The following is a 24,176-nucleotide window of genomic DNA, read 5'->3' as shown; positions in this document are numbered from 1 at the left end:
GGTGTGAAAAGCTCAGAGAACAATCATATTACGATTAATCTGCGCACTCGTTGTAGAGTTGCAGTCTCTTGGCTCTTCTCGCTGACCGTCCCCCTTTTCTGACCCCCCCCCGGCCCCACATTGCTTTTCCCGCCCTCGCGAGGGATTGTGGGCCAGCCCCCAACGGCCGCTGGGAGGGATGAGTCCCCATTCCCCGCACCCACCCACGTCTTCCCGGGAGTCAAATCTCGAGCATGGAGGTTACTGAGACCGTTATTTCTTCATGGCCTGCCTAGCTTAAGCAGTAGCTGGAAAAGTAAGCAACTAATGTCCGCATTAGTGGGTCTGCGCTTCTGGGGTCCTGAGGGGGAGGGGCTGGGCTACACAAGAGCTCCTTTTGTGGTACATAGTTGGGAAGGGGCGTTCAAGCAGTGGTAGTGAGCGCCTCTAAATTACAGAACTTCGGGGTGAAAGGCAAGCAGTTTAGAAGGTGGTTTATGAGTTCCTTACTTGCCTAGGTGAGTGTACCTTATTCAGCAGGGGTTAACTTATTTCCTACCTATTGGCGATTTTTTTTTTTTTTGAGACGGAGTCTCACTGCGTTGCCCATGATGGAGTGCAGTGGCACGATCTCGGTTCACTGCAACCTTCGCCTCCCGGGTTCAAGTGAGTCTTCTGTCTCAGCCTCTCCAGTACCTGGGATTACAGGCACACGCCACCATGCCTGGCTAATTTTTGTATTATTATTAGAGAAGGGGTTTCACCATATTGGCCAGGCTGGTCTCGAACTCCTGACCTCATGATCTGCCTGCCTCGGCCTCCCAAAATGCTGGGAGTACAGGTGTGAGCCACCGCGCCCGGCCCTGTTGGTCATGATTCTTAGTCTTTTCTTACCAGCTTAGAGGAACTTTCTAAATATTGCAAATCAGAGCCCTCTACATACTTAGATCTAAAAAAGGAAACAATGTATGTTGAGCACTTTAGCAAATCCCACACATTTCAAATGGTCATAGCCATGCCAAAAGGAAGATAAGAACATGGAAGCTCAGCATATAGTTTAATATCAATTCTGATAAAAGAAAAAAAGCTGGCCGGGCGCAGTGGCTCATGCCTGTAATTCCAGCACTTTGGGAGGTCGAGGCAGGTGGATCTCCTTGAGCTCATGAGTTTGAGACCAGCCTCGACAACATGGCGAAACACTGTCTGTACCAAAAGTACAAAAAATTAGACGGGCATGGTGGCATGCACCGGTCATCCCAGCTACTCATAAATCTGTGGTGGGAGGATCCCTTCAGCCTGGGAGTGAGCTATGATCACACCACTGCACTCCAGCCTGGGTGACAGGGTGAGACCCTGTCTCAAACAAACAAACAAAACACCTCAGCACAGTTTTCTTAAAGCCAAGATTCAAACCTAGTATCCTTTTTACTACCCCAAGCTATTAAGATTTTGAGTCCCTACTGGTGGGGATACTACGAGAAGCATTTATACCCCATTTGGTAGGTCAGAGAAAGTCTTGTAGGACTGGCCAAAATGTGGTTGGCCACTCAACCCATTGCTTAACTTCTAATATGGTCTATATTTGAACACTCAGTGGACACATAAATACTATCCTCAGGGAGAATTCATGCTTATGCTTATAAAGCACCCAGATTGTTGGGTGAAGAAAAAGCACGGTATTACCACATTCAACAATAAGTCTTCAGTTAGTTTGGTCAAACTCAATGGAATCGGTCGTGTTTAGAATTTCTTTCATTGACAGTGGAAAGTTCAAAACTACTTTGGCCTGGTACAGTGGCTTAAGCCTGGAATCCAAGCACTTTGGGAGGCCTAGGAGGGCAGATCGCTTGGTCTCAGCAGTTTGAGACTAGCCTGGGCAACAGGACAAAACCCCATCTCTACAAAAAATACAAAAATTAGCCAGCATGGTGGTACATGCCTCTAGTCCCAGCTACTTGGGAGGCTGAGGTGGGAGAACGGATTGAGCCCGGGAGGTCGAGGTTGCAGTGAGCTGAGATCGCGTAACTCCACTCCAATCTGGGCGACAGAGTGAGACTGCATCTCAAAAACAAAACAAAACAAAACAAAGAAACAAAACCCCACTCAACTCTATAGCTATACAATTAAGTGCTATTAATATCTTCTGCAGATCACAAGGTCAGGAGATCGAGACCATCCTGGCTAACATGGTGAAACTCCGTCTCTACTAAAAATACAAAATTTAGCTAGGCATGGTGGTAGGTGCCTGTAGTCCCAGCTACTCGGGAGGCTGAGGCAGGAGAATGGCATGAACCCAGGAGGCAGAGCTTGCAGTGAGGCTAGATCACGCCACCGCACTCCAGCCTGGGCAACAGTGAGACTCTGTCTCAGAAAAAAAAAATATATATATATATCTTCTGGCCCTTGCCTCTAATAATTATTTTCATCATCATTCTTAAGATGTCTTTAATGCAACTTGCTCTGTAGTCATGCTTTCTAACTGGGATCCAGGTTTTCGAAGCCACGCACTAGGAACTAAAAAAGCTATGGGATAAATACGGAAGGTGCACCTTCTTGTATAATCACGTTTCTCAAAAAAAATCTTTCAGAGAGGGAAGAGTTAAATGATTTACCTAAGTCATTAGAAATGGTTTATATTAAGCAAACATTACATCTGTGTAGTGTGGATAAATCATTAAAAATTTTGAAAAAGAAAATAAACTTTAATAAAACATGGGGTAGGCCAGGCATGGTGGCTCACTCCTGTAATCCTGGCACTTTGGGAGGCTAGGATGGGTGGATCATGAGATCAAGGGATCAAGACCATCCTGGCCAACGTGGTGAAACCCTGTCTCTACTAAAAACACAAAAATTAATTAGCTGGGCATGTTGATGTGTGCCTATAGTCCCAGCTACTTAGGAGGCTGAGGCAGGAGAATAGCTTGAACCTGGGAGGCAGAGGTTGCAGTGAGTGAAATCGGGCCACTGCACTCCAGCCTGGCAACAGAGAATGACTCCATCTAAAAATAAATAAATTAGTCGGGTGTGGTGGCTCATGCCTGTAATCACAGCACTTTGGGAGGCCCAGGTGGGTGGATCACGAGATCAGGAGATAGACCATTCTGGCTAACACGGTGAAACCCCATCTGTACTAAAAATAGAAAAAATTAGCCGGGGGTGGTGGCAGGCACCTGTGGTCCCAGCTACTCGGGAGGCTGAGGCAGGAGAATGGTATGAACCCGGGAGGCAGAGCTTGCAGTGAGCCAAGATCACACCACTGCACTGCAGCCTCTGTGACAGAGTGAGACTCCATCTCAAAAAAATAAATAAAAATAAAAAATATGTATATATAAATAAAAACAAAATGTGGGGGTAAAATGCAAATATAAAAATAAAATTTAAGAGAAAAGTATGAGGTCAGAGACACATCAGGCTTAAACTGGATACTTCAGTAATCTCTCAAACTCCCCTGGGAATACGTTTTGGTTTTTCTTGCAACTTGAGGTTACTTCATGAAAAAATTTGAGAGACATTGCTATGGGCAAACCAGCACGGGCTGTGGAGTCATACAGATTTGGATTTGTATCACATGTCTGGAAGTTACCAACTATGTGACCTTCAGCAAGTTACTCAGTCTCCTCACCTGCAAGTAGAAGATAATATTTCCTGGGGTTTTGGTCAAGATTAAATTAACACATCTACAGTACTTATCACAAAAAAAGGTACATAATAAATCTGAGTCTGTTTCTCAGTTTTTACAGTATTCTAATGCGTATGTTCAGTTGGAATAAATCCTTATAGAACACCTAGCTCAGCAGAATGCTAATGCTGAGACATTTTTTAAAAATGTTTACAATTAGGCCAGACACAGTGGCTCACACCTGTAATCCCATCACTTTAGGAGGCTGAGGCTGGCAGATCACTTGAGGTCAGGAGTTCAAGACCAGCCTGGGCGACATGGTAAAACCCCGTCTCTACTAAAAATACAAAATTAACTGGGGGTGGTGGAGCGTGCCTGTAATCCCAGCTATTCGGAAGGCTGAGGCAGGAGAATCGCTGGAACATGGGAGGCAGAGATTGCAGTGAGCCGATATTACAACACTGTACTCCACCCTGGGCGACAAGAGGAAAACTCAGTCTCAAAAACAAAACAAAAAAAGTCTACAATTGTAAAAGTGCCAAAGTAGAGTACTTTTATATATTTTATTTTCTTTGACTTGATCCACAGTAATCCTATGACTGGGGTCTCCATTCAGGATTAGCACTCTGAAGATTGGATTACTAAAACAAGATTAAATATTTATTAAATGCTAGTTATGTGCCAGATGACAGGGTAAACGACAGATTCTCTGCCCTCATGGAGCTTATAATCTATCAGGATCTTTATTGAGTATTTCTGACATGTTGCATTTCTGACTTGTGTAGCTATCTTGATGTAATTCTAAGGGTAGGAAGGAGCTATTGTTGTTAATATCTATAGTTAACCTGTCAGAGTATTCCAATAACAAGACATTTTCAGGTTGACTGGGCTGTTTCTGGAGATGTAGGAGAGGAATAATATGAAACTTTTGTTATAGCTGGGGAGAAGTTTATTTTTTTTTTTAGCCTAAGAACATAGAACTTTAAAAAATGGTGACCACGGCTGGGTGCAGTGGCTCACGCCTGTAATCCCAGCATTTTGGGAGGCTTAGGTGGGTTGATCACTTGAGGTGAGGAGTTCAAGACCAGCCTGGCCAACATGTGAAACCCTGTCTCTACTAAAAATACAAAACTTAGGCAGGCGTGTGTAGAGCACCCGATTCTGTCGTTGATCCGGGCACCACTATGTAACCCACACGGACCTATGGGCTGAACAAAGGAGGGCAAACGTGGGAATAAAGGACGAGACAAAAGAATATATTTGGAAGAAGGGGTCAGGGGGTACCTTGCCTCTAGTGGACAAAGGCCCTGAGCTTTACACAGCCCTCTGTATTTATTAGGTAAAAGAGATAGTGAGAATAGGGGTGGGAGAAGGGGTCAGCTGCTCAGTCCAGAGTAGGCTTGCAAGACCGCATTCTCTAGATGTTGCAGTAGATAACCTCAGCGCCAGGGAGTGATTGCCTCCAGCAAATCATCTGTCGGCAGGAGCAGTCCTGAGTTTGCTCACATCCTGCATTCGTGATTAACAGTTTGGTGTTTGATCATAGAGCCTCCAGTGGAATGCTAAGTTGGTCACATCCCACGGGCCTTCAGCTCCCTATAGGTGTGGTGGTGGACATCTGTAATCCCAGCTACTCGGGAGGCTGAGGCAGGAGAATCTCTTGAACCGCGGAGATGGAGGTTGCTGTGAGCTGAGATCCAGCCCCTGCACTCTAGGGTGAGTGATCGAGCGAGACTGCATCTCAAAAAAAAAAAAATGGTGACCTTTCATGTTCAAGTGGATTTGGGAATAGGAGAAAGAAGTCAATGTTGTTCAGACTGAGGAAAAAAACCTCTGAATCAAGGCATAGCTTTAGAGGTGGTTATGATAAAGCTTCTTTAAGGCCTCAGACATATATAGTAGCAGTATCAATTTTACAAGACATTATACATAATAGAAGCCCAATATGTATTTGTTGTCCACAGACTCCTTGAAACATTCTCTTACTTGGCTTTTGTAATGCCACACTTCTGATTTCCTTTCTACATATTTGGCTTTTCTGTTTCCTTTGCAAGCACATCCTCCATAACCTAGGCGTGGCAGTGACCCTCAAATTTGTATTTCTAGCCCTGACCCTCTGCCCTCCAGATGCAAATATCTAATTGCCTGCTGGACAATTCAAAGTCTCCTCCAACTCAGCCTAACTCATTATCTTCACCCCACTCCCAGAACCTTGCCCTCTTCCTGCATTTCCTGCCTCCATGAACCACATATCCATCCTTCCATTTGCATAAGCCATAAACCTAGAATCATCCTTGACACTTCCTTCCCTTTCACTCTGCATGATCATATCTCACTGCAACCTTGAACTCCTGGGCTCAAGAAAGAGATCGTTCTGCCTTTGCCTCCTAAGAAGCTGAGACTAACAGGCACATGCCACTGTGCCTAGCTAATTTTTAAAATTTTTTGTAAAGACAAGGTGTTGCCCAGACTGGTTTTGAATTCCTGGTCACAAGTCCTCCTCCTGCCTCGGCCTCCCAAAGTTCTGGGATTACAGGTGCGAGCCACCATGGTCCTCCTGGCACGATCTTTTTACAGTACATTTCAGTTACGTCACTCCTTATTTTGCTCTTTTTTTTTTTTTTTTTGAGACAGAGTCTCGCCCTGTCGCCCAAGCTGGAGTGCAGTGGTGTGATCTCGGCTCACTGCAACCTCCACCTCCCAGGTTCAAGCGATTGTCCTGCCTCAGCCTCCTGAGTAGCTGGGATTACAGGTGCACACTACCACACCCAGCTAATTTTTGTATTTTTTTAGTAGAGACAGTGTTTCACCATGTTGGTCAGGCTGATCTCGAATTCCTGACCTCAGGTGATCCACCCACCTCAGCCTCCCAAAGTGCTGGGATTATAGGCTCACGTGAGCCACTGTGCCCGGCGGAAGCATTTTTTTCTTTCCGGTTGTGACCTAATTTTCTGAGCAGTCTTTGAAATAATCAGTTCCTTCCCCATCTATATGAAATGTTACCTTTATCGTGTACTTTTATATATGTAAGTCCTATCGCTCTGTCGCCAGGCTGGAGTGCAGTGGCACCATCTCGGCTCACTGCAACCTCCACCTCCCAGGTTCAAGCAGTTCTCCTGCCTCAGCCTCCCGAGTAGCTGGGATGACAGGGATGTGCCACCACGCCCAGCTAATTTTTGTATTTTTAGTAGAGATGGGGTTTCACCATGCTGGCCAGGATAGTCTCAATCTCTTGACCTTGTGATCTGCCCGCCTCAGCCTCCCAGAGTGCTGGGATTACAGGCGGGAACCACTCCACCTGACCAAGTCTCTCTTTTTTTTTTTTTTTTTTTTTTTGAGCCAGAGTCTTGCTCTGTCGCCCAGGCTGGAGTGCAGTGGTGCAATCTCAGCTCACTGCAGCCTCCGCCTTCTGGGTTCAAGCAATTCTCCTGCCTCAGCCTCCCGAGTAGCTGGAATTACAGGCGTGAGCCACTATGCCCGGCTAATTTTTGTGTTTTTAGTAGAGACAGGGTTTCACCATGTTGACCAGGCTGGTCTCGAACTCCTGATCTCAGGTTATCCGCCTGCCTCAGCCTCCTAAAGTGCTGGGATTACAGGTGTAAACTACCGCGCCTGGCCAATTGTGTCTCTTAATAATCTACTAGATTCAGTTTATAAAGATTGTATATGTTTACTTATGTTAGTATTTAACATATATTTCCTCTTTTTTTTTTTTGAGATGGAGTCTTGCTTTGTCACTCAGGCTGGAGTGCAATGGTGTGATCTCAGCTCACTGCAACCTCCGCCTCCCAGGTTCAAGCAATTCTCCTGCCTCAGCCTGCCGAGTAGCTGGGATTGCAGACACGTGCCACCATGCCCGGCTAATATTTGTATCTTTAGTAGAGATGTGGTTTCGCTATGTTGCCCAGGCTGGTCTTGAACTCCTGACCTCAAGTGATCCACCCACCTCAGCCTCCCAAACTGCTGGGACTGCAGGCGAGAACCACCGTGCTCAGCCTTTTCTCATTTTTGTCTTTTTTTTTTTTTTTTTGAGACGGACTCTCGCACTGTCACCCAGGCTGGAGTGCAATGGCGCGATCTCGACACATTGCAACCTTGGCCTCTCAAAGTGCTGGGATTATAGGTGTGAGCCACTGCATCTGGCTCCTCATTTTTTTCTAATCAAAGAAATGAGGCTCTTCTCAAACGATATTAAGGTATGCAGAGCCTCTGTGAGGATTATTAACAGTACCATTTTTCTTAACTTGCTTAGAGTTACAAGGCAGTGGAGGACAGACATCTTTTTACCTAAGGCTGACTCCCTTGAACAGATATTTTGATAACTAGGCCAATAACAATGAAATTTTTGTGAAATATTGAAACTGGGACTTGTGAGGATTCATGAGCCACTTAAGACTCTGTAGCCTGGGCAGCCGGGCATGGTGGCTCATGCCTATAATCCCAGCACTTTGGGAAGCTGAGGTGGGCCTGTAAATTATCAACATTTTGTTTTGTGAAATAAAACACACTTTGAAATCTGGTTGGAGGAGTGGTCGTGGTGGCTCACACCTGTAATCCTGGTACTTTGGGAGGTCGAGGCAGGTGGATAATTTGGGGTCAGGAGTTCAAGACCAGCCTTGCCAACATGGCAAAAACCCGTCTTTACTAAAAATACAAAAACTAGCCGGGCATGGTGGCATGTGCTTGTAATTCCAGCTACTCGAGGCTGAGGCAGGAGAACCGCTTGAACCCGGGAGGCAGATGTTGCAGTGAGCTGAGATGGCGTCATTGCACTCTAGCCTGGACGACAGAGTAAGACTCTGTCGCAAAAAAAAAAAAAAAAAGAAAGAAAGGAAGACCCTGTGGCCTGGGCATGGTGGTTCCATGCTTGTAATCCCAACTGTTTGGGAGGTGGAGACGGGTCGATTGCTTGAGCCCAGGAGTTTGAGCCCAGCCTGGGCAACATGGTGAAACTCCCTCTCTACAAAAAAATACAAAAATTAGCCAGACATGGTAGTGTGTGCCTGTAGTCCCAACTACTCAGGAGGCTCAGGTGGGAGGATCACTTGACCCCTGGGGGTCAAGGCTGCAGTGAGCTGTGATGGTGCCACTGCACTCTAGCCTGAAGAAGGCACTGCTAGTCACAAATCTTATGAAACTGGCATTTTGGTTGTAAGAATTGTTTGGTGGTAATAGCAGTATAGTTCACATACATTACCTTTTCCCTTCCATGACTTGTTCCACCAGATTTCTTTTTTCTTTTCTTTTTTTTTTTTGTTTGAGACAAGAGTTTCCCGCTGTCACCCAGGCTGGAGTGCAATGGCATCATCTTAGCTCACTGCAACCTCTGCCTTCCGGGTTCAAGCGATTCTCCTTCATCAGTCTCCTGGGTAGCTGGGATTACAGACGCGCACCACCAGATATTTTTGTATTTTTAGTAGAGACAGGGTTTCACCATGTTTTCCAGGCTGGTCTCGAACTCCTGGTCTCAAATGATCCACCTGCCTCAGCCTCCCACAGTACTGAGATTACAGGTGTGAGCCACTGCGACCAGCCCTCCAATCAGATTTCAAAGTGTGTTTTATTTCACAAAACAAAATATTGACAATTTATAGAGCATAAATATACATATGTGTGTACGTATATCATAATACTTCTTTGAAAAGGAAAGTATATAAAAATAAAACTGATAGACTGTCAGAACATCAGACTTGAGAACAAGTGTCTGCTTGCATCACAGAATCCCCTACCCCCTTTTCCCAGTGTTCTTTTTCTCCCCATCTAAGACACCTCTATGTTCTCAGTTGTTGCTTGTTTAGCAAGATTTTTATTTTCATTTTTATTTATTTATCATTAGAGACGAAGTTTCAATCTTGACGCCCAGGCTGGAGTGCAATGGCACGATCTCGGCTCACTGCAGCCTGGGTTCAAGCGATTGTCCTGTCTCAGCCTCCCGAGTACCCAGGCGCCCACCAGCATGCCCAGCTAATTTTTTTTTATTTTTAGTAGAGAGGGTTTCGCCATGTTGGCCAGGCTGGTCTTGAACTCCTGACCTCAGGTGATCCACCCACTTCTGCCTCCCAAAGTGCTGGGATTACAGGTGTGAGCCACTGCACCTGGCCCAAGATTTTTTAAAACAGCATTATTTCTTCCTGTTGTAAAGATGGAAAACTGTGAGCTTGAAGTCAGTGACAAGGAAAAAAAAAGTTATAAACTGGCTAATTTATTTTGGCAGAGGAGAAGATACCAGAAGAGTCCTTCTGTAAGATAAAAGATGTGGGATATTAGGGTGGTTCTAGTGTGATCTTGGAAAGACAATTGAAGAACACTGTTAACTCTGAAACTCCAATTCTAATTTGTTTTTTTTGGTTTTCGTGGGGTTTTTTTGAGACAGAGTCTTGCTCTGTCGCCCAGGCTAGAGTACAGTGGCGTGATCTCGGCTCACTGCAACCTCCACCTCCTAGGTTCAAGAGATTCTCCTGCCTCCTGAGTAGCTGGGATTACAGGTGCCTGCCACCACACCCAGCTGATTTTTGTATTTTTATTAGAGATAGGGTTTTACCATGTTGGCCAGGCTGGTCTTGAATTCCTGACCTCAAGTGATCTGCCCGCATCGGTCTCCCAAAGGGCTGGGATTACAGGCAGGAGCCACAGCATCCGGCCTGCTTCATTCAAAATTAGAATTAGCGTTTGTGCAATTGATGTTTCAAGTAAGATTGATCATTTGCTGCAAGTTTGAAAGACAGCATTTTGTACGTAAGCATGACACTTTGGACTGGTAGGTAACCTATACAGAGATTGGATTTTCAGGTATGTAGACTGGATTTTCAGAAATAATTTTACCAAATTTCATGTTTTCAAACTTATTCAGGTTACGTGTATAGCAACTTGTTTAACTGCGCAAGAAACCAGTGTGCGCCTGTTTTCGCAGCTGCTGGGGAAGGCTGAAACAGGAGGATCCCCTGAGGCCAGAAGTTCGATAACTACTGCACCCTAGCCTGGGCAACAAAGCAAGACTTTGTGTCTCGGGGGAGAAAAAAAGAAAAAAGACACCATAGTGACATCATTAGTGCCAAACCCTTAAAGGCAGGAGCTAGTTTACGTTACTTACCTTTTAATCTGTGGAGCATTTTTAAGTTTTATTTCAGTTGTGTCACCAAGCAGACTAGGAAAGGACATACTGAATGAGATCATCCAAAGGGGTGTGGAGTATGTAGATAAGCGCAGTGACTGCTGGCTATTTGCACCCTAGGCTTATATTTCCTAAGATTTTGAATAGCCAGATATTAAAAATATAGCTGCTGGGTTATTGCAGTTTGGAAAATATCTTTATTCCAGAAATTAGGGGGTCTAAAGAGCACATGAGAAAAATGATCCTGTGTGTAGAGTGGTTTGAATCTAAGGGTGAGCTCTCAGGCAGATCTAGGGACTTATTATGTGGTAGAGAGAATTTAAACCATGATAACTAAAGGTGGATTTCCAAAATGAAGCTTGTTCCTTATGCTATGAATGTGCTGATGTCTGCAGGTTTCTCTAGATGTAAGAGAGTTGATTGTGTAATTTGTAGTAGTGAGGACTATGTTTGTGCTATGCCCTGCTTATAACAAGGTGTGCTTTGTGTGTTTCCTTTTTAGGTTCTCTTGTGTTATATCATAATCTCCTGTTTTGGAGTGCCTAGAGATTGAGGTCTTTTAACGGTCTTGGAGTACCTAGAGATTGAGGTCTTTTAACGATCATTTTTGTCTTCATACACGCTTTTGGTCTCACGCTCCTTGTGGTTGGTTCTGTCTTACAATCAGAAATATGCGGTTGAATATCTTTGGCGGCTCTAAGGAAGTGTTACCTTCACATTTTCCTTGTTTGTAGCCCTTTCCTTTTCAAAGCTAACAATTTAGCATTCTCTGAGTTTTCTTCTGTCTTTATATCTTTTTGTGGATCTCCAGAGTGCTCCTGTTTTTTTTTTTTGAACGATTTAATTGTACTCAGGCTGGCCAAGGCCATGACACAACTCACCTCAAGGTTCAGGATTCTCTACTTAATGTTAGCCAGGCTGGTCTCGCACTCCTAACCTCAGGTGATTTACCTGCCTCGGCCTCGCAAAGTGCTGGGATTACAGGTGTGAGCCACAGCGCCCGGCTCCAGTGCCCTTCTCTTATTATTATTATACTTTAAGTTCTAGGGTACATGTGCACAACGTGCAGGTTTGTTACATATGTATACATGTGCCGTGTTGGTTTGCTGCACCCATTAACTTGTCATTTACGTTAAGTATTTCTCCTAATGCTATCCCTCCCCCATCCCCCCACCCCACAACAGGCCCCAGTGTGTGATGTTCCCCGCCCTGCTTCCAGTGTTCTCGTTGTTCAATTCCCACCTATGAGTGAGAACATGCAGTGTTTGGTTTTCTGTCCTTGCGAAGTTTGCTCAGAATGATGGTTTCTAGCTTCATCCATGTCCCCACAAAGGACATAAACTCATCCTTTTTTATGGCTGCATAGTATTCCATGGTGTATATGTGCCATGTTTTCTTAATCCAGTCTTTGATGGACGTTTGGGTTGGTTCCAAGTCTTTGCTATTGTGAATAGTGCCGCAGTAAACATATGTGTGCATGTGTCTTTATAGTAGCATGATTTATAATCCTTTGGGTATATGCCCAGTAATGGGATTGCTGGATCAAATGGTATTTCTAGTTGTAGATCCTTGAGGAATCGCCACTGTCTTCTAGTGTCCTTCTTTTAAGGACCCTGTGATTACATTAGGCTCATCTGGATAAGCTTTTCATCTTAAATCAATCACATCTGAAAACTTCCCTTTTTTTATCCCCTCGAGTTGGAGTCTTGCTCTGTTGCCCAGGCTGGAGTGCAATGGCACGATATCTGCTCACTGCAACCTCTGCCTACCAGGTTCAAGCAATTCTCCTGCCTCAGCCTCCCGAATAGCTGGGCTTACAGGCACCCGCCACCATGCCAGGCTAATTTTTGTATTTTTAGTAGAGATGGGGTTTCACCATATTGGCCAGGCTGGTCTTGAACTCCTGACCTCGTGATCTGCCTGCCTCGGCCTCCCAAAGTGCTGGGATTACAGACGTGAGCCACTGTGCCCAGCCATTTCTGGCTCTTAAACTTTGGAAGTCTTTATCTTGTAAGTAGCAGGCTAGAACTTGTGCAAGAAGAGTGACCCTATGTGAAGAGTGTTTTGATTCTGAGGGTGAGATGTCAGGCAACAACCATGCCTTCCACTTACCCGGCAGAGAAGATACCTTGACCACAAAGGTAGTTTTCCCAGGGCGAGGTTCACTCATTGCATTCTGTGTTTGCTGGCCCCTGTGATTTCCCCAAATGTGGGAGACTCAACTGCATAATTTGTGGTAGTGGGTGACTGTGTTCATGCTTTCCCCTGTGTTATTCTTTGTCAAATGGGAAGAAGCCGTTTTTGGCTTCTCCTTGCTTGTTTCTTGTGAACTGTGTCTTTAAATTTCCATGGAAGTGAGAAGCTGTACTACTATTTAGTTTGTGATAGTAACAGGCTTCCTTGGTGTTTCCTCTTGGCTGTGTTCCCTTAATCCAGCATAAACTTTGTACACAATGAGTGCCACATATATGTTGGCTGAGTCAAATGAACTGGAAATCAAACTCAGGAATGATTTCGTTTAAGCATTTTTATTTTTAGAGACAGGGTCTTGCTCTTGTCTCCCAGACTGGAGTACAGTGGTGCTCAATCATGGCTCAAAGCAGCCTTGACCTCCTGGACTCAGTCCTTCTGCCTCAGCCTTCCAAGTAGCTATACAGGAACATGCCACCATGGCTGGCTAATTTTTTTTTTTTTTGAGACGGAGTTTCCCTCTTCTTGCCCAGGCTGGAGTGCACTGGTTTGATCTCGGCTCCCAGCACCCTCCACCTCCTGAGTTCAAGCGATTCTCCTGCCTCAGCCTCCTGAGTAGCTGGGATTACAGGCACCCGCCACAACACCTGGCTACTTTTTTGTATTTTTTAGTAGAGACGGGGTTTCGCCATGTTGGCCAGACTGGTCTCGAACTCCTGGCCTCAGGTGATCTGCCTGCCTCGTCCTCCCGAAGTACTGGGATTACAGGCGTGAGCCACCCCACCTGGTTAGCTGGCTAATTTTAAAAGAAGTTTTTGTAGCATAGGGTCTCGCTATGTTGCCCAGGCTGGTCTCGAACTCTTGGCCTCAAGTGATCCTCCCACCTCGGCCTATCAAGGTGCTGGGATTACAAGCGTGAGTACCATACCTGACCCCTAAAGGATTTTAACCTGCTCTTAACAATGACTATAGAATTGAAATTCATTTGTTGCATTCTAAAATGACTATTTTGAATGGATCAGCTTTAGGTTCTGACATAGTAGTTTGTTGGGGTTTTCTTGTTTTATTTTGTTTTGTTTGAGATGGGGTTTCGCTCTTGTTGCTCAGTCTGGAGTGCAATGGCATGATCCTGGCTCACTGCAACTTCTGCCTTCCAGGTTCAAGCTATTCTCTTGCCTCAGCCTCTCGAGTAGCTGAGATTACAGACGCCTGCCACCACACCTGGGTTTTTTTGTTTTTTTTGTTTTTTGGGCTTTTTTGAGATGGAGTTTCTCTCTTGTTGCCCAAGCTGGAGTGCAATGCTTTGATCTTGGCTCACTGCAACCTCCGCCCCCCGGGTTCAAGTGATTCTCCTGCCTCAACCTCCTGAGTAGCTGGGATTACAGGCACCTGCCACCACGCCTGGCTAATTTTTATATTTTTAGTAGACATGGGGTTTCACCATTTTGGCCAGGCCGGGCTTGAACTCCTGACCTCAGGTGATCTGCCCGTGTCAGCCTTCCAAAGTGCTGGGATCACAGGCGTGAGCAACTGCACTCGGCCGACTAATTTTTATATTTTAGTAGAGACGGGGTTTCACCATGTTGGTCAGGCTGGTCTTGAACTCGTGACTTCAGGTGATCCATTAACCTCAGTCTCCCAACGTGCTGGGATTACATGTGTGAGCCACGGCACCCGGCCCATAGTAGTTTTAAAAAGGGAAAAGCTTACATACTACTATTATATATCAATTTAAAAATGCAAAAAGTCCAGGCTCAGTGGCTCATGCTTGTAATCACCGTACTTTTAGAGACCTAGGTGACAGAACAAGAACCTGTCTCTAAAAATTAAAAACATGTTTAAAGGAAGTCCTTTTGGAAATGCTTCCTGAGTTTGATTTCCAGTTCATTCAATTCAGCCAATATATAATGGGGTACTTATTGTAGACAAAGCTTATTCTGGGTGAGGGGAATGCAGATACCCTTGGAACATAGTCCTTGTCATAATCGGGAGTCTGTCTGGGGAAGGGAGATGGGGAAACCATCTATTAATATTATACCATACAATTCACCCATTTAAAAGATAGTTCAATTTTTAGAAAGAGCCAGAGATTGTCTGGAGACTTTTTTATGTGAACATAACCTCAATATTTTATTGTCTTCATTATAAAACAAAAGATGACACTTAGAACTGGATATCATTTGGCCCTTTCTCTTCTCATCTCCTCCCACTTCAAAATGCTTACATCTCTTAATACCCAGCATTCTCTTTGTTCTGCAGCTGGGCTCAACACACTCAAGGCTTGGCACAATCTTCTTTGTAGTTTTAGCTTTCTTCAGGAAAATCAACTAGTTTGCCCACCCATAGCCAGATACTTGTCATTTTGATTCTAGCAATCATAGTGAGGGTGAAGTAGTATTTCATGGTGATTTTGATTTGCATTACCCTGATGGCTAAGAATATTGAACATATTTTCGTGTGCTTATTGGCTATTTGCATCTTTTTTTTTTTTTTTTTTTTTTTTTAAGATAGTTTCCCTGTGTCACCCAGGCTGGAGTGCAATGGCATAATGTCAGCTCACTGCAACTTCCACCTCCCAGGCTCAAGTGATTCTCATGCCTCAGCCTCCCGAGAAGCTGGGGTTATAGGTATGCGCTACCATGCCCAGCTAATTTTTGTGTTTTTTGTAGAGATGGGATTTTGTCATGTTGGCCAGGCTAGTGTCGAACTCCTGGCTTCAAGTGATGCACCCACCTCAGCCTCCCACAGTGCTGGGATTACAGGTTTGAGCCACTGTGCCCGGCCTACCTGCCTTTTTTTTTTTTTTCCAAAGGCCTCACCGAAGATAAATCTTTTTTTTTTAACCACTTTATTGAAGGATGATTGACATACTATACTTGTGCTTTTGATGTCATATGTAAGAAATCATTCCCTAATTGGAGGTCAGGAAGATTTACACCTATGTTTTCTTAGTATTTCCACTTGTTTTTTGAGATGGAGTCTCACTCTGTCACCCAGGCTGGAGTGCAGTGGCACGATCTTGGCTCACTGTAACCACCGTCTCCCAGGTTCAAGCAATTCTTGTGCCTCTCCCTCTTGAGTAGCTGGGATTATAGGCCTGAGCCACCATGCTCAGCTAATTTTTGTATTTTTAGTAGAGACAGGGTTTTGCCACGCTGGCCAGGCTGGTCACGAACTCCTGACCTCAAGTGATCTGCCCACCTTGGCCTCCTGTAGTGCTAGGATTACAGGTGTGAGCCACCGCGCCTGGCCGGACTTTCATCATAAAGAAGTTATTCTCACTCCTGTGAAAAGGATGTGGGTTCAATAGGATTAGTTTGTGGTTCTCAATTCTGTCAAATCAAGGGTTTCCTTTTTTTTTTTTGAGACAGAGTCTAGCTCTGTCGCCCAGGCTGGAGTGCAGTGGTGCGATCTCAGCTCACTGCAACCTCCACCTCCCTGGTTCAAGCAATTCCCCTGCCTCAGCCTCCCGAGTAGCTGGGATTATAGGCGCATGCCACCACGCCCAGCTAAATTTTTTGTAGTTTTAGTAGAGATGGGGTTTCACCATGTTGGCCAGACTGGTCTTGAACTCCTGATCTCAGGCAATCCGCCCGCCTTGGCCTCCCAAAGTGCCAGGATTACAGGTGGGAGACACTGCACTCAGCCCAGGGTTTCCTTTTATAACAACTAGTAACATTCCATTTACTATCTTGAAGATGTTCATAGAAAATATAAACTACATATAGTTACCCCACAGATAATATGTCCTAACTATAATATGAAGGAGAGAAGCCGCATGGGGTGGCTCACGTCTATAATCCCAGGACTTTGGGAGGCCAAGGTGGGAGGATCGCCTGAGCCAAGAAGTTCGAGACCAAGCTGGGCAACATTGCATAACCCCAACTGTACAAAAAAAAAAAAAAAAATTGAAAAAATTAGCTGGGCATGGTGGTGCATGCCTGTGGTCCCAGCTATTCGGGAGGGTGAGGTGGGAGGATCACCTGAGCCCAAGAGGTTGAGGATGCAGTGAGCTGAAATTGTGTGACTGCACTCCATCCAGCCTGGGTTACAGAGCAAGACCCTGTCTCAAAAACAAACCAATACAAATATAAGGGAGAGAGAGAATTAAATAAGTTACAATACAATTATTTATTTATTTATTTATTTATTTATTTATTTATTTATTTATTTATTTATTTATTTTTGAGACAGAGTTTCACTCTGTCGCCTAGGCTGGAGTGCAGTGGCGCGATCTCTGCTCACAGCAACCTTTGCCTCCCGGGTTCAAGCGATTTTCCTGCCTCAGCCTCCTGAGTAGCTGGGACTACAGGTGTGCACCACCACGCCTGGCTAATTATATATATATATATATATTTTATGGTTTCGCCATATTGGCCAGGCTGGTCTCAAACTCCTGACCTTATGATCCACCCTCCTCGGCCTTCCAAAGTGCTGGGAATACAGGCATAAGCCACTGCGCCCTGCCCTACAATACAATATTTTAATATGTAAAGGCTTGGCATGACTACCCAGGGAAAAAGAAACATCCCCACAGAGTTTCAAAATTTCCCTTTGGGAGTGGCTCCACTGTCATGGAGAACCACTCAATTGTGGAGAATGTTTGAAACAGTAAGAAATTAAAAAAAAAAAAGTATGTATAAAAGGAATGCCGGCTGGGCGTGGTGGCTCACGTCTGTAATCCCAGCACTTTGGGAGGCCAAGGCTAGCAGATAACTTGAGGTCAGGAGTTCAAGACCAGCCTGGCCAACATGGAGAAACCCCATCTCTACTAAAAATACAAAAATTAGTCAGGCATGATGGCACACATCTGTAATCCCAGCTACTCAGGAGGCTGAAGCAGGAGAATCGCTTGAACCCAGGAGGCAAAGGTTGCAGTGAGCCGAGATCACACCATTGCACTCCAGCCCGGGTGACAGAGCGAGACTCCATCTCAAAACCAACAAACAAAAAAAGGAATGCCGACTGGGTGTGGTGGCTCACACTTGTAATCCCAGCACTTTGGGAGGCCAAGGAGTTCGAGGCCAGCCTGGCCAACATGGTGAAACCCCATCTCTACTAAAAATACAAAAAATACAAAAAAATTAGCTGGGCCTGGTGGCGCGTGCCTATAATCCCAGCTACTCGGGAGGCTGAGGCAAGAGAATCATTTGAACCTGGGAGGCAGAGGTTGCAGCGAGCTGAGATTGCACCTCTGCACTGCAGCCTGGCTGATAGAGCGAGACTCCGTCTCAAAAAAAGGAATGCCAAGTAGCAGTGAGGATGTAGTTGCAGTTTGCATAAATTTGGAGTATTTGGAGTAAGAGTGCTGGAAGATTCTGCAACTTTCTTTCTCCAGCAGTGCTGGGGAAATGGGAGTAGAGGAGATGACTGCTGATTGGCTCTAGGATCAGTTAGAGCAGGGGATTCCAACCCCCTCGGACCGTGCATGGTACCAGTGGTGGCCTGTTAGGAACTAGGCCGCACAGCAGGAGGTGATCATCATTACTGCCTGAGCTCCGCCTCCTGTTAGATCAGCAGCCACATTAGATTCTCATAGGAGCGTGAAACCTATTGTGAACTGAGCATGCCAGGTATCTAGGTTGCACACTCCTTATAAGAATCTAACTAATGCCTGATGAGCTGAGGTGGAACAGTTTCATCCTGAAACCATTCCCACCCACCCCCTATTATCCATGGAGAAATGGAAAACTGTCTTCCATGAAACTGGTCCCTGGTGCCAAAAAGGTTGGGGACCTCTGAGGTAGAGGGAATATGCTGTGCTGCAGCATGAAGTAGGTGAGAGATGAGGCTAGGGGCCTAGGAGTGAAATGGCGTGGAAAGTCTAAAGGATCAGATGAATTGAGGGATGAGCTTCTCTGGCAGTGAGTAAACCTGAGGTCCAGGGAAGGCTTTTGTAAGCTCAAAACGTGTAAAATGTTGAGAAAACAGAAGAAGAAAACGAGTTTTTAAAATATATTTCTAATCTAGCAAAAAGAGAAATCCACAGAGACCCAGAGAAACAAATCCAGAAAGGAAAGGCAGGGATGGGCCCTGTCTATTTACTAGGGACATTGGCCATCCTCAGAAGCTCTGGGGCTGGCTTTTAATGGACCACAGGCAGGAGACAAAGCTTGGGGCCTGAGCTGGGTGGGAGGTCTGACTAGAGAGTCCCTCCTCATTCTATAAAGCTGTGACCCCAGGAGAAGAACACCCTCAGTTCTGAGGAATGCCCCCTCCCCAAGAGAAAGATGTTAGAGATATGTGCTTGTCTCAGCCTCAGCTTGAGAATGGGAAGAGGCAGAGAAATCTTTACCACTATCTCAAACTCACGGTCCCTCAAAATGGGCCAGAATTCATACTGCTATGTGTATATGTTAGGGGATGGCACAAAAAGTTACTTTAAATTAGCCTGGCTTGGTAATGTCCCCCGGCACCAGGCAGAAGCAAAAGAAACCCTCTCTAGTCTATTCATTTCTCAAAATGAAAGTACAATAATTAATAATCTTAGTGAATGGATTAAGCAGCAGACACTGCCAAAGACAGAATTAGTGAAGACAGATCTGAAAAATTACCCAGGATGTAGCTCAAAGAAATACAGAGATGGGAAAATGCAAGAAAGGTTCAAAGAGATAGAGAATAGAATGAGAGGGGTCAAGATAAATGCAATGAGAGTTCCAGAAGTGGAGTGGAAGCAATATTTGGAAATGTAATGGTAATCAGTGTCCCAATTGTATATATTTATTGTGTACATGTTGTTTTGAAGTATTATACATTGTGGAATGGCTACAGGGAGCTAATTAATATATGCATTACTGTATGTACTTCTATCATTTTATTGTGGTAAAGATGCTTAACATATGCTGTCAGGAATTTTCAAGAATATATTAAGTATAGTCACTTTTTTTTTTTTTTTGAGAGGGAGTCTCACTCTGTCGCCCAGGCTGGAATGTAGTGGCGCAATCTTGACTCACTGCAACCTCTACCTCCCGGGTTCAAGCAATTATCCTGCCTCAGCCTCTCAAGTAGCTGGGATTACAGGTGCCTGCTACCACACCCAGCTAATTTTTATATTTTTAGTAGAGACGGGTTTCTCCATATTGGCCAGGCTGGTCTCAAACACCTGACCTCAAGTGATCCACCCACTTCAGCCTCCCAAAGTGCTGGGATTACAAGCGTGTGAGCCACAGCACCTGGCTGAATTTAGTTTCTTGGTCCCTGATCCTTATTCTTATCTTCCCAAAGTTGTTTTTTTTTTTAATTTTCCCAAAGTTTATTTAGGCTTCTCACACTCCTTTTCTATCATATTTCTTAGACAGCTTTCTAATCATTACACATACACATCCTATAGATAGATGGATAGATAGGCAGAAATATAGGTAGATAGATACAGATATCTTCCATGCCAGGTACTTTGTTAGCCTGAGACTCTAGCAGTGACAGATGGAAACTCTCAGGTCCTTGGACAGTCTGTAGTCTAGCCCAGGAAACTGACTGATAATCACACAGTGGAATAATGAATGGACTGAAGATGTGATAAGGACTAAAATAGAAATTAAAGGACTCTTACTATGATAACAGAGGGAGCTCAGCATGGGAAGAGAAGTTAGATTTATCAGGAGAGGCAGGGTAAAAACATTTCAAGCAAGGGGAACTACACAGGCAAAGGCTCTGAGGCTGGAAAGAGGCTGCGGCTGTAGCTATGGCTGCCGCTGCGGTATGGTGGACAGTACAGGCAGGCTGGAAAAGCTATGGAGCCAGCCCATGCAGAGCCTCAAGGAGCATGTGATGGAGTTGGGGCTTTATCCAGAGGGCAGTAAGGAGTATTGAAGGGCTTTGGGCAAGGGAGTAACATTAGATTAGAGCAGCACCAATGCTCCTTCCTGACATCTTGTCAACATGTATTCACATGAGGGTGCTTCTTGCTAAACCTCAATCAAGTCTCAAGCTGTTGCTGGCTTTTTTTTTTTTTTTTTTTGAGATGCAGTCTGTCTCTATTGCCCAGTCTGGGGTGCAGTGGCATGATCTCAGCTCACTGCAACCTCTGCCTCCCAGGTTCAAGCGATTCACCTGCCTCAGCCTCCCGAGTAGCTGGGATTACAGGCATGCGCCACCACACCTGGCTAATTTTTGTATTTTTAGTAGACATGGGGTTTCACCATTTTGGTCAGGCTGGTTTGGAACTCCTGACCTCAAGTGATCCACTTACCTCGGCCTCCCAAAGTGTCAGGATTACAGGTGTGAGCCACCATGCCCAGCAGCAGGCTTGTTACATTCTTTAGGCATCATCTGGTGACTTTCAGCAAATATGACAAACTCCTCTCCACACCCCCCTTTTTTTTTTGGAGACAGAGTATCGCTCTTTTGCCCAGGCTGGAGTGCAGTGGCATGATCTCGGCTCACTGCAACCTCTGCCTCCTGGGTTCAAGCCATTCTTCTGCCTCAACCTCCTGAGTAGCTGGAATTAGAGGCATGTACCACCATATCTGGCTAATTTTGTATTTTTAGTAGAGACAGGGTTTCTCCATGTTGGCCAGGCTGGTCTTGAACTCCCGACCTCAGGTGATCCATCTGCCTTGGCCTCTAAAAATTCTGGGATTACAGGTGTGAGCCACCATGCCTGGCCAACATTAATGACATTTTTTTTTTTTTTTTCTTTGAGACAGCGTCTCACTCTGTCACCCGGGCTGGAGTGCAGTGGCGCCATCTCGGCTCACTGCAACCTCCGCCTCCCGGGTTCACACCATTCTCCTGCCTCAGCCTCTCCGAGTAGCTGGGACTACAGGTGCCCACCATCACGCCCGGCTAATTTTTTTGTACTTTTAGTAGAGACGGGGTTTCACCATGGTCTCAATCTCCTGACCTTGTGATCCGCCCGTCTCAGCCTCCCAAAGTGCTGGGATTACAAGCATGAGCCACCGTGCCCGGCCACATTAATGACATTTTAACAGTCACAACTGCTTTGTGAACTTACATAACAAAACTCAGCTTTTAAAAATTACTGAGTATATATGTCACTCTCATATTTCTGAGCATCAACCCTTCCTTCCTTGACCCCCATGAGGCTAAGAGATGGTTGGAAATTCAGAGGTGAGGTGAGACTCACAAACTGAGGGGCACGTCTTAGGACAGCACACCTGAGTTGGCAGGAACAGCCATGATCTGAGATTAATAGGTGTGCCTGTGCTGCCCTTGCCCACACGTGAGGGAACTCTCCAAATAACATTCTGTACTGAGGGGCTGTGTTTCTGCATCTCAACTTATTTGGGGTCTTTGATTTAGTCATAATTTGGTCATGTAGTTGGTTTGATTCTGTGTGTGTGTGTGTGTGTGTGTGGGGTATGTGTGCTATATATCTGTACACACATAATATGTATTATGTACAAGCAATTCTCCTGCCTCAGCCTCCTGAGTAGCTGGGATTACAGGCGCCCGCCACCACGCCCAGCTAATTTTTTGTATTTCTAGCAGAGATGGGGTTTCACCGTGTTAGCCAGGATGGTCTCGGTCTCCTGACCTCCTAGTCCACCCACCTCGGCCTCCCAAAGTGGGGGATTACAGACGTGAGCCACCGCGCCTGGCCACTCAGTAATTTTTAAAAACTGAGTTTTAGGCCAGGCATGGTGGCTCACGCCTGTAATCCCAGTACTTTGTACATCATACATACACAGATATAGATATATAAGAGCACTCGGTTTGTTACCAAATCCGGGCCTGATGCTACTTCCCTGTGTGGCAGGAACTGCAGATAATTGAATCTTGGCAAAGTAACTTTGGGGGTCCCAAAGTACAGGGGGCAGCAGTCGAGGGGCAGAATAGCCTGGGTTGGGGGTAGCCGCATTTTTACATGCATTCTGTTATTCAGTCCTCACAGAAATCTTGTGAGCCAGGCAGGCAGTATTATTCCCACTTTACCATTTTTGGGAAACGGAAACAGAGAGACAAAGTTTGACGAAGACCCAGAGTGGAGCAGCGATTCAGACCCGGCACAACCAACTCCGTTGCCTTCCACTATGCCTCCCCCAACGCCACCGCCTCCCTGACTGCCCTGCCCTGCAGCACCCGATTCAAACTGGTTGTTAGAAATCCACGCCAGAATCTTTACGTGTGTCCAGAAAGGAAAGGAATCAACATTTCGCGTCAGCCTTCCCAAGATGACAGCTGCTGAAGACGAGTTCCTGCCGCTGCTGCCGCGGCTCCCCGAGCTGTTCGATTCCAGCAAACAGCTTCTGGACGAAGTCGAAGGAGTGACTGAACCCACCGGTTCCCGAATAGTCCAGGAAAAGGTGTTCAAGGGCCGCAACCTCCTTGAGAAGGTTGCCAAAATGTTATCGCAGCTTGACTTGTTCAGCGGAAATGAAGATTTGGAGGAGATTACTTCCACCGACCTGAAGTACCTGATGGTGCCAGCGTTTCAAGGAGCCCTCACCATGAAACAAGTCAACCCCAGTAAGCGTCTAGATCATTTGCAGCAGGCTCACGAACAGTTTATAAAATACTTAACTCAGTGCCATTACTGTCATGTGGCCAAGTTTGAGCTGCCCCAAACCAAGACCAACTCAGCTGAAAATCACAGTGCTATTACCTCCACGGCTTATCCTAGCCTTGTTGCTATGGCATCTCAAAGACAGGCTAAAATAGAGCTTTACAAGCAGAAGAAGGAGTTGGAGCATAGGTTGTCTACAATTAAATCTGCTATGGAAAGTGATCAAGCAGATGATGAGCGTGTTCATGAATATTATCTTCATCACCTTCAGAGGTGGATTGGTATCAGCTTAGAAGAGATTGAGAGCATTGATCAGGAAATAAAGATCCTGGGAGAGAAAGACTCTTCAAGAGAGGCATCCACTTCTAACTCATCTCACCAGAAGAGGCCTCCACTGAAACCCTTCATTCTCACTCAGAACATGGCGCGAGCCAAAGTATTTGGCGCTGGCTATCCAAGTCTGGCTTCCATGACAGTGAGTGACTGGTATGATCAACAGCAGAAACATGGAGTGTTACCAGATCAGGGAATAGCCAAGGCAACACCAGAAGAATTCAGAAAAGCCACTCAGCAACAGGAAGATCAAGAAAAGGAGGAAGAGGATGATGAACAAACACTCCAAAGAGCTCGAGAGTGGGATGACTGGAAGGACACCCACCCTAGGGGCTACGGCAACCGACAGAACATGGGCTAATCTTCCCACAACATGGCAGGACTGCAGGGTGCACACCTTCCCGGCCAAGGAAAACCATGCAGCCTTCCCCTCCCTGGGCTCCCCTACAGCTGTGTACAACGAAGGCAAAGATGCTTAA

General features: G+C 45.5%; 2 protein-coding genes and 1 non-coding gene across 6 annotated transcripts in view; all 3 read left to right on the top strand.

Moving 5' to 3' along the window:
• The first annotated feature begins 165 nt into the window (after window positions 1-165).
• TEX14 (testis expressed 14, intercellular bridge forming factor) overlaps window positions 166-24,176 on the top strand; it is a 129,334-nt gene continuing 105,323 nt past the window's right edge. For all 4 annotated transcript variants that reach the window (XM_058445649.1, XM_058445650.1, XM_058445647.1 and 1 more), the window contains exon 1: window positions 166-295. The gene's annotated coding sequence lies outside the window, so the exon portion shown is untranslated. The remainder of the gene's footprint in view (window positions 296-24,176) is intronic.
• IGBP1C (IGBP1 family member C) lies at window positions 213-24,158 on the top strand. Its single transcript, XM_032761041.2, has 2 exons — window positions 213-295; window positions 22,744-24,158. The coding sequence occupies exon 2, from the start codon at window positions 23,033-23,035 to the stop codon at window positions 24,056-24,058; it is 1,026 nt and encodes a 341-aa protein (XP_032616932.1). The 5' UTR covers window positions 213-295; window positions 22,744-23,032; the 3' UTR covers window positions 24,059-24,158.
• Window positions 12,814-12,977, top strand: LOC116476040 (U1 spliceosomal RNA). The gene has a single exon (XR_004250111.1). It is a non-coding gene; the product is annotated as a U1 spliceosomal RNA (small nuclear RNA).

This window comes from Hylobates moloch, unplaced genomic scaffold (genome assembly GCF_009828535.3).
Source record: "Hylobates moloch isolate HMO894 unplaced genomic scaffold, HMol_V3 SCAFFOLD_10, whole genome shotgun sequence".
Classification (NCBI taxonomy): Eukaryota; Metazoa; Chordata; class Mammalia; order Primates; family Hylobatidae; genus Hylobates; species Hylobates moloch.
The sequence above is the reverse complement of the archived record's forward strand: the minus strand, read 5'-3'. Positions and strand labels throughout refer to the sequence as shown.